The sequence below is a fragment of the Meriones unguiculatus genome, chromosome 1 (assembly GCF_030254825.1).
Source record: "Meriones unguiculatus strain TT.TT164.6M chromosome 1, Bangor_MerUng_6.1, whole genome shotgun sequence".
NCBI lineage: Eukaryota > Metazoa > Chordata > Mammalia > Rodentia > Muridae > Meriones > Meriones unguiculatus.
The window spans coordinates 84,643,283-84,653,278 of NC_083349.1; the positions used below are offsets into that span (position 1 = coordinate 84,643,283).

Consider the following 9,996-nt stretch of genomic DNA (forward strand, 5'->3'; position numbering starts at 1 on the left):
ATTCCATTTGTTGATGTGTTCCCTGTCTATGTGTCAGAATCCCACTTGTGAAATAGGGACTTATTCCCTTCTCTTCTTGGAACCTGGCACATGATACACACTCAACAGACACTATGGACTAACTGCTGATGAGAAACAGCTACTGGGTCAACACTATATTAGACAATTTATGTTGAATGAGTGAGACAGACTGATAGACTGACAGATGCTGACTGGTAACATATGTGGGACTTAAGAAAAGCAAGTGTGAAAGGGAAAACAGAAACATAAAGCAAGGTTTCCTGTATTACTGATGACTCTCCTGAGGTGCTTGGGAGAAGAAAGTTGAGCACTGCAGGTTTTTAAACGCAGACCGAGTAGGCAGAGAGTATGACATAAACAGGATGGAAGGAGATATTTTAAAGACAAGGGGACAAGCAACTAAAATTTATTTTTAAAAGAAGAGAAGGAAGAGGAAGAGAAGGAGCTGCTGCTGCTGCAGGGCAGTGGTGGTGCAGGCTTTTAATCCCAGCAATCCCAGCACTTGAGAGTTGCAGAGGCAGGTGGATCTCTGAGTTTGAGGCCAGCCTGTTCTATAGTGCAAGTTCCAGGACAGCCAGGGCCATACAGACAAACCCTGTCTCAAAAAACCAAAACCACAAACAAACAAACGACCACCACCCCCACACACACACAAGAAGCTGTGTGGGTAAAGGCTCTTGCTGTACAAGCCTTTGATCTCCAAAACCCATAAAGATGGAAGAGAAAACAAAAGTTGTCATGCTGTCTCCACATACATACTGTGGAACACAAGCCTACAATGCACACTGCTCTCAATGGCTCTCTCTGTCTCTCTCACACACACATACTCTAAATAAATAAATTTTAGAAATCTTAGGGGGAAACAAGTTTTCACACAAAAACAAGTGTGGATTATTAAATCCTGAAGAAGCAGGGAATGAAACAATGAGTTACCTTGATAAGGACTCAGCCCTAGGATATTGGTTTAAAAATAGAAGTTAAGATGCCAGTTTCTGTGTAGGCAGCTAAGTTTCTGCCACAAATTAATCAGGTTCTAGAGTTAGGACAGGGCTGAGCACAGGTTCTGAAATGAGATTATATAGCCTTTCTTTGACCACTTAGCCCAAGTAGAGTAAAAAACAGATGCCAATTCCTTTACAGGGCTCATTCCAAGCCAAACCTCACATGCCAACGTGGTGCAATTTTCTTTTAATGGATACCCCAACAATTCACTATCCTAAAAATGCAGCAGGGCCCTTAAAAGGGAACTTGCAGTGCCCTTTTGCTGAAGCAGGGAGGCTACACATTTGTTTGACAGGATACTACATCTCACTGAGAAATAACTACATAGGAGGAACACAACCATCTTCATTCAAACCAACATCCCAGTGCTCTCACTCTGAGATGGTGGCATTAACACCTCCTCTTTATCAAGTATCTACTGTGCATCAGGCACTTGACAGGTAGTTAATTAACATCTTCAATAATTTTCATAGTGAAATGCAAAATAGATATTATCAACCACATTTTAAAAATGACACAACTGCCTAGGAAGGTGGAGTAACTTCCAGAACTGCACAGGTTAAGAAGCTGCAGAGTTGGCATTGGAACCAGAGTTGCTAGATCCCAAGGATGATGCTTCCCCTTTGTCCAGCTCCTGGGACAGGGAGTCAGTGTGAATCAGACAGAGGCAAGGAGTTGGTAGGAAGAGCTTTGACAACCATATAATATATATATATATATACATATATACACATATATATACATAAATATGTATATATACACACTACAAGTTAAACTTGAGGGTAAAATTAATGTTGTGTGGAGAATGGGGGTATTACATAACCATACTTTATTCCAAAATATTGTGGATGATTAGAAACTAAGGGAGGAGGTGTATACGAGAAAATTTGATTAAAAACAAAGTCAACCTCCTCAGAGTGGAAACATTTTCCTCAAGTACAGCGCAACATACAGAAACCACGAACAAATAATAGATCCACATAGAAATAAAGTGAAGGAAACTGAAGCAGTAACAAGATCTGAGAAGATCCAAATTTGAGGAAAGTACCTATGGTTCATATGAAGACAATGTATTGGCTGAGTGTTTTAACACAAAAAGCATTCCTTCAGAAATCAATTAACAGAAAATATAACAAACAATAATAGCAAAATCAACAGGAATATGGGAAAGGGTTGTGAAGAAATTATCATTAAGAAGAGATAGACAAATGAAGGTAACACCAAGAGACCAATTTTATCTGACTAAGCTGTGGAGTAGGGGGTGGATTTGAAGAAACAGGTAAGTAGGCACCCTATGCATTAATTACAGTTGTATGAATTTACAGCTTTTAAGGAAGGTAACTGGGTAATATTCTACACTTGCAACCATGTATATCCTGTGGCTTAGCCATTCAACTCTGGGACCATCCACTTCAAACACTCTCTTGTGTATATGAAGTGGCATATGTACCAGGTTGTTCATTGCAAAATTATGTATATTCACAGGAGAATTTTCCCTACACAAATCTTTGGTATAATCTTAATTTCAAACAAAGTGAGAAAATGTCTACAGAAATCAGGAAATCAATCTCCATTTAAAATTACTGGAAAATGAGACACACAGGCTCTGTGCACAAAGGCTTATATGGAAGGCTGACATCTTGATTTCAATTGCCACAACTCACATAAAGGCAGAGCTGACTCCACAAAGATGTATGCTGACCTCCACATACCCATCTCAGCACATACATACACACCTCCCAACATACACAAACACACATACTGAGAGAAAGACAGTCACACACACACAATACAATTTTCTTAAAGTAAAAAAAACTGATGAATTAAAACACTTGAAAACATACATCAACATAAGAACTTGGGATCAATATTAAGTATATAAACCAAAGCTGGGTGTAAAAAACATACCGGAGTTCTCAGCACTTAGGAAACTAAAGCAGGAAGATTGGGAGTTTCAGGCCTGCTTGGGATACATAGCAGTTTCAGACCAGCCTGGGCTACAAAGCAAGATACCCTGCCTCAGAAGAATTATAATGATATTATTAATAAAAACAAACCTACAACCTGTAACTTTTAAGCAACATCATTGGGCAGAATCAAATGTGGTCTATTTAGTGGAAAAAAGGCGATGAAACAATACCACCAATGGCAGTTTCATATTTGCCTAATTAGAAAAAAAAAAGTGTGAAGACAATGAGGACTTCAATAACCTGGAAAAATACTGAACAGGGGGATCAAGGAGGATCAAACTCAGTAGGGTTGGGAGGACAGATGAAATTAGTAATCTGAGTCCTACAAGGCCACAGCCCCACCTTCACACTCAGGCATGCCTTTCTTGAGCACAGAGAGAGTGTGTCTCCTGCACCTAGCGTAGCCTCTATTGAGTATGAGTGCACAAAAGGAACCAAACACATTGCAGGGCTGCACAGCTCGCCTCATGGCAACCTGAGCATACAAGGCTACACTTGAAGGCCTGCTGTGAGTTCATCTTCTCCAAACTCCAAGTCATTGAGAAATTAGCCTTGGATTGAGATGCACAGACAGTTTCCAATTATTCATAATAAGGAACTTGGCAGAAAAAGCCATATTGTTAGTGATGCCAACAATCTTGTTTGAGGCAAGAACCAGACTATCTAGAGAGAACTGTGTTCTGTGTCTCACTCAGCAAACTAACTGCTCTAGTGTGTAAACCATCTACTCTGTCTTCATAACACTCTAAAGTGGGAAGTCATCATAGCTGCAGCTTACTGATGAGTACTGGTCCCAAGTAAATGATCTCTCTTGTGTAAGAGCCACATAGTGCAGTGTTGAGGGGTATAGTATCTAGCAGAAATACCAGCTGTGTGACCTTAGGCAATTTTTTTTTAACTTTTCTGTGCCTATTTCCTCCTCGGATAATAAAGACTAGTCATAGCTCTACTTCATGGGATCCTCATGAGGATTAAATTACTTAGTGACTACTTAGAGGAGTGCTTGGCACAAAAGGGTCCACTCTCCTTAGTTCACATGTCTGATAATTCTCACTGCTTCCATTTGCTCCCTCATCTAATTAGTGCTATGTTGGGGTACTTTGGAATACTGGTTCAAGTAAAGGTTTCTCATTCACCAACGCATGGTTTGGGAAGAAAAAGTCTTCTCTCTTTGCTCAACTTCACTTGTGTTGAAAGCACTGGCCAGACCATGACAATGCAGCTGTGAACAAGACTGCCATTGAGCTCCTCAGGCGTAGGCCATCTGGTTCTGTCAGGGCCTCTAGTGCTCACGGCGGGCACACATCAAACATCTTGTATATATGAGCTATGGGCAAGAATGTCCCAGATGATGTGATAAAGTGAGCGGGAACTGAACAACAGGAAGGAGATCCCAGTGTAAAGATCTACTGACAGACTTTCTTATCCCCTGCAACGGGTCACTTCAGGGGCCTGCTGAGCCCAGCTAGTCAAGTTTTCGAACGCCTCCACTTAGTGAACATGAATCCAGTAGTGTGTAAAGCATCTGGAGAAAGGATAACCAGCAGGGAAAGGGCAAGTCAGGGGAGCTTTAGAACTCAAGAATCTGTGTCAGTTTCACTTCTGACACAAATGCGCAACTATGGAATAGTTTTCAGGAGACTAGGCAACCCCACTTACTCATAACTTTTAAACAAGGCTTTTCTCCATGGAACCAGGAAGATGACAAGATCTAGTCTTCACCATGACTCCAAAGGCCTCTAGGCTATGTGTCCCTCTTCTCCTCTAATTTCCTTTGAGTCCTTAAATTAGATAAGCCATGTCACAACCAAGGATCAGCTTTCGTAATGGAAAATGTAATCTTAGATTACAAGGTAGACACCTATGCTACCCAAACGTTAAAGTTTTAACAATGCATTCGTTCTATCTTAAAGAAATCTGCGATCTGGGTCAAGAATTAGTTGGTCAAAAATCTACTAAAGAATTTCTTTCAAGTTTGCATAAGACATCTTTCATCCTTTCAATGACGGAAGATATTGAACTTTCCAGTGATGAAAGATACTGGGCCTCACAAATTTGACAGGAAACAAATACTGCAATGAGAGAAGCTAAAATAAATGGCATTGGGAACTATATACGCAGGACATCCTCTGTGCTTCTTGGAACATCACAGCCAAACAACTGTGAAGGGTGCTGTAGGCTTGTGAGTAGGCAAAAGGAACAAGCAGAGAGCCAAGAGTTAAACTGAATGGAAAAGGTACTTTGCTCAGCTGTTGAGAAACACTGAACACAAAGCCAGAACTAAGGAGGCAGACCAAACCAACTGGGCCAGTATTGGTTTCTGAACTAGCTGAAATTTAAAAAGATTTAACTACAGTACACAAATCTGGAGCTCTGAGGATTATATCACAAGACAAACTGTGTTATGTTTGAAACAGTAAGTATTTGAAAGGACCAACCTAAAGAGACCTGAATATATAATCTCTTCAGGATAGGGCACCATCGAAACCAAATAAATATGAGTTATCCCAGGGTACCTATTCATGATAGATGTCCTCAAAGAAATATACAGCTCTTCCATCTAATAAGTTTATAATCTTATTACAGGGAAAAGGAGATAAATTTAAAAAAATATAAAAGAAGCTTATTTAATTCTAATTTTAAAATTATTTAAATAACTGAGAAATAGAAATGGTAAGAGTCAATGTTAACTGGCCTTTTAATTCAACCTAACACAATGCAGTTTAATAGTAGTCTAATGTCTCCCTCTAGGGTGGGTCTAGCCTCTGTTAATGTACTTTTGGGCCATTACTACAAACCATTAATTAATGTTGCTGGTGCCGGAGACATCAAGGTGTCTGTTAGAGAGAGAAGAAAACAAAACAAAACAAAACAAAACATGATTATATATAAGAAAGCACGAGCAAGACAACCTCATTGGTAGACTTGGGAAGGCGTTATCTACTGGGTCTATATATGCTCTTGAAGGAAAAATCGAGAAGGCTGGCAGAAACCCCTACAGAACCATAGAAAGGGTCAGAAATATGGTTCAAGGAAAAAATAAAAAACTAGAATTCCCAAATCTGGTAAGGGAAATTAAGTAAAAAAAAAAAAAAAAAAAAAATTACTCAAAAATAAAGCAAACCTCTCTCCACTCCCCTGCCCCTCTTAGTTCCACATCTGGAGAAAACAAGGACAAATGAATTGATAATCACATAGGTATAGCCACTTGCAGTAAGGTAATCTCATCTAGACAGGGAACAACTTCTGTTGGCAGGTGCTAACAGAGAGCTGCCAATTCACTACAACCCTTTAGACCATAGATAACAATGGGAGAAGTATGTGTGGTTACAATTTTGGGGGTTGTTTTATTTTTAAGACAAGATTTTACTATGTAGTCTTGGCTGGCATGATAGACACAATGTTAAACGACTACATTTAAAGTAGGGGAAGAGAGGAAAGGTTTTCTCCATTTATAAGACCCTTGTAGTGAAGTTTCAGGGCAGGGTATATAAATGCAATCTTCAGGAATATGCCCCTCAGTGACAATAAGAACCTCCCAATAGGCACTATCTCTGAACACTTCTACCATCTTCTAATAGGAACACCCTGTACTGAAGCTCCTATTAAGAAAGACCCTTGAGTGGTACTAAGGTGAAAGAACGATCTAACAAAAGAACTCCTGGACAAAGTCAACCTTACCTCAGACTTTTGTTTGAGGTATCAAATCCTTCACAATCTAAAATTCTTTCTGGATATTCATAGCACATGATCTCACCCAGCACTATTCTTACATCCTGGTAATACAACACGCTCAAAGTATTCTTTTCTCTTAGATAACTAAGTCTTTGAAAAACAAACATTAAGCCATGTTTTATAAGTTTGATTGAAAGAACTGCACCAAACATTATCTAACTATATGTTCATTTAAGGTACTACAGTCATTACAAAAGAGAATAGTATGAAATTTTGAGAAACCATTACTTCCAATCTTCATGTAAAAAAAATTGAGCTTTCTTTACAATATACTACTAACATGGATCATAAATTATTATTAAAAAAGGTACTAGTAACTCCTAATTTGACTAATTATGCTTCTGGTTTTATATCAGGTAAATGTGTGATTAATTAGTTCTTCATTATGTGATTGATTACTTTATGCAATTAGCATAAAAATGAAATTGTTATAATTTTTGGAAAGGTCCATAGCTCAAGGTTCAGATTTTTTTAATTACTTTTGACAAGCTGCAAAAATTCATACTCATATTCATACTTCCCCTAGACAGAATATGGCATAAAAAAGAACTTCCAGAAAAGACAGCTCTATTTTGAAAGGGCCAACAATAATTTTATAGATTTTCTGTTGAAACAAATTATGCATTCTTACTTTTCATCATCTAAAATAAAAGAATATAATTGCTTTTCTCATTTCAAAAAAACCCTCTGAGAATTCTGTCATTTCAAACCCACTTATTAGATGAAGTTAAATAGAAGTTACTGTGAAACAAGTAGGTATGTCATACAAGGCCCATTTTCCAAAGCCTCTACCTGTTTTCTCAATTCCAGAACATACTACATGCTATATAGTAACTTCTCAGTAACAAACATCATTTAGAAAGCATTATCAAACAATAAATTCATGCTTCTTAACTCAGTGCCATGCATTGAACTAAACAACTACCAGAAAAGATCAATTTTCATGACAATCCTATTAAGTGTTAATACTGATATTTTCAGTTTGCAAACAGAAGAGGAAACCGGGGCTTAACAAAGGTGGTCATACATTTTTATGTGTTAAATCAGACAGCACAACGAGTAGTTGAAGGTAACAGTAATTAAGCCCAAGAGTGATGTCTCTCCAAAGTGCTAGAAATTTGACTGGCTAGATGCTATAGGACTTTACAACAATGGTGGTGGCACTCCTAAATAAGAGTTACCTACTGTTTCTATGTCTAATGTAATTCATACAAATAAAATTTTCAATTTATCCCTATGTTGTTCAATGCTGTCTGATATGTAACATTACATGCCTTTGTCCTCCCCACTACTAAATTCCAGATGTTTCGTCAATACGTATGTCTGGTTAACTTACCTCTGCATATTTTCCTCAGATGTTGATTGATTACTGGATAAAAATACCAGGAGAAGCTGAGTGACCAGGAGAAGCTGGGTGTGGTGGTACAAGCCTATGCTCACAACACTGAGCTAACGTAGGAAGAGTGGAGGGTTCAAAGCTAGCCTGGGCTATACAGTCTAATCCTATCACAAATAAAAAGAAGAGAGTAGCTACCATTAATAGGGCATCATGTATATCAGGTACTCCACAGGTTTGCGCATACTCATTTATTCTTCCAAGCTCTGAATACAAACTTTTTATTAATTCTGCAGGCATGGGCCCTCACGCTCAGAATAAAGTAACTTCATTAAAACCATAGCAAATTTTGAAGCCAACAGTCTCTTTTGGATACTCTTGGAAGCCCTAATAATATGGTGGGTAGGGTATAATTCCCATCTCTATAAAAAAAAATGTAATTCAGATAATATAAATCATAAACAGAAATAGGGATACGTGTGCTGCAGGGGATCCATCTGTAAGGTATGAACATATACAACTATTAGAAGTGATCTGAAAATGTTTATTTTGGGGGGAATAAGAGAGCTGTGTTATGATGTGTGCATTTTATCTGCCTTGTTTAGCATAGTTAGGGTTCTTGTCTCCAGATATTACACATTTGCTCAACATTACCATCTTTCAGCCTGTATGTCAAGATATAGATGACAGAGCAGGGTGTGCCCTGTGTGACGTTCGGGCAGCTACAGCCTCTGCAGTACAGTGCACTGGATCCGATGGGTACTGGGCTGTGCCTGACTGGAGGCAACCACTGGGATGTGTGTCAACAGCAATTGCAGGTGCTGTGCATAGAGGTGGTGTTTGAGACTGGAGGAGCGGTTATGCTAGGTGATTGTGGGAAAGGCATATTGCATCGAAGAGGTACTGAATCCGAAAAACAGGGCGATGCACTTCACATGTGCATTTGTGTGAGCACCTGGCAATACTGAATACCAGAGGAGAACTCTGGGATTCTGTTTGTATACCGGGCCTGGTATGATGTGTGTTTTGTGTGTAATGTGTATTGAAAGAGGTGCAATCATGAAATGATTCATGCGGTGTGCTGCCAACAGACCACGGATGAAGTGGTTACGGAGTAGGGCCTCCTGGTAGTGACGTGTAGGAAATGATGAGAGCGAGGGGTGCGGGGACCCAGCTAGTTGACCTGCATGAGCTCCTGGTGCGGCCCAAGGCAATGAATGAGAGAGATGGGATTTAGAGATGAGGGGCGGCAGGTGCAAGAGGCAGAGAGGACTGTAAGCCACGCGGTGGGCGGAGGACCTGCGTGGGCCATGTGTCTGCGAGCTTGGACGCGTGGAGCAGGTACTCGCTTTCTCACCACACGGGGATACTCTACCCTCGCCCTCCGGTTCCCCGAGCGAGGACAGACCCTCCTCACCTGGTGAAGGCAAAGTACATGAGGCTGATGATGGTGAAGCTGAGCAGGGTAATGGTGTGTGGCCGGTAAAAGAAGTCTATGGTGATGTCCTCCACTTGCTGCTCGTTGATCATGCGGAAATGCATCCTGTAGTTCACATCATCCTTGCTTAGAGTCCGGCTCCCCACGCAGGACGCCATGGTCCTCCTCGCCGTCCTGCCGCCGAGGCGGAGGCCCCGGCCCGAGAAGGCTGGGACCTCAGCAGTGACCGACCTTAGCGGTAAAGCTGCCTGACTCTGGGGCCGGGTCTGGCGCCTTGCGAAGGGTGCCAGCAGAGGGGAGGGCCGGCGCGCGAGGGCGGGGTCGCGGCGCCACCACGGCGGCCCGGGGCGGGGGGAGAGCGGAGCCGGAGGCTGCAGGCTCTGGCAGGGCGACATGGAGGACGCCTGCCCTCCCGCGGACACGCGGGGGAGCGCTCGGATCGGAGGCCCGCGGCGGCCGTCCGCAGGGCCTGCAGGGCCCTGGCCGGCGCTGCC

At 41.1% G+C, this 9,996-nt stretch overlaps 1 protein-coding gene across 3 annotated transcripts in view; it reads right to left on the reverse strand.

Annotated features, from left to right (window-relative positions):
* The window catches only part of Ptdss1 (phosphatidylserine synthase 1), a 66,277-nt gene extending 56,290 nt beyond the window's left edge, over nt 1–9,987 (reverse strand). Inside the window, exon 1 of one of the 3 annotated variants that reach the window (XM_060393066.1) lies at nt 9,482–9,987. In XM_060393066.1, the coding sequence (XP_060249049.1) occupies nt 9,482–9,897 (416 nt within the window). In that variant the 5' untranslated portion in view covers nt 9,898–9,987. The remainder of the gene's footprint in view (nt 1–9,481) is intronic. The other 2 variants (XM_060393060.1, XM_060393070.1) reach the window with 2 other exon arrangements.
* Between the last annotated feature and the right edge of the window lie 9 nt (nt 9,988–9,996).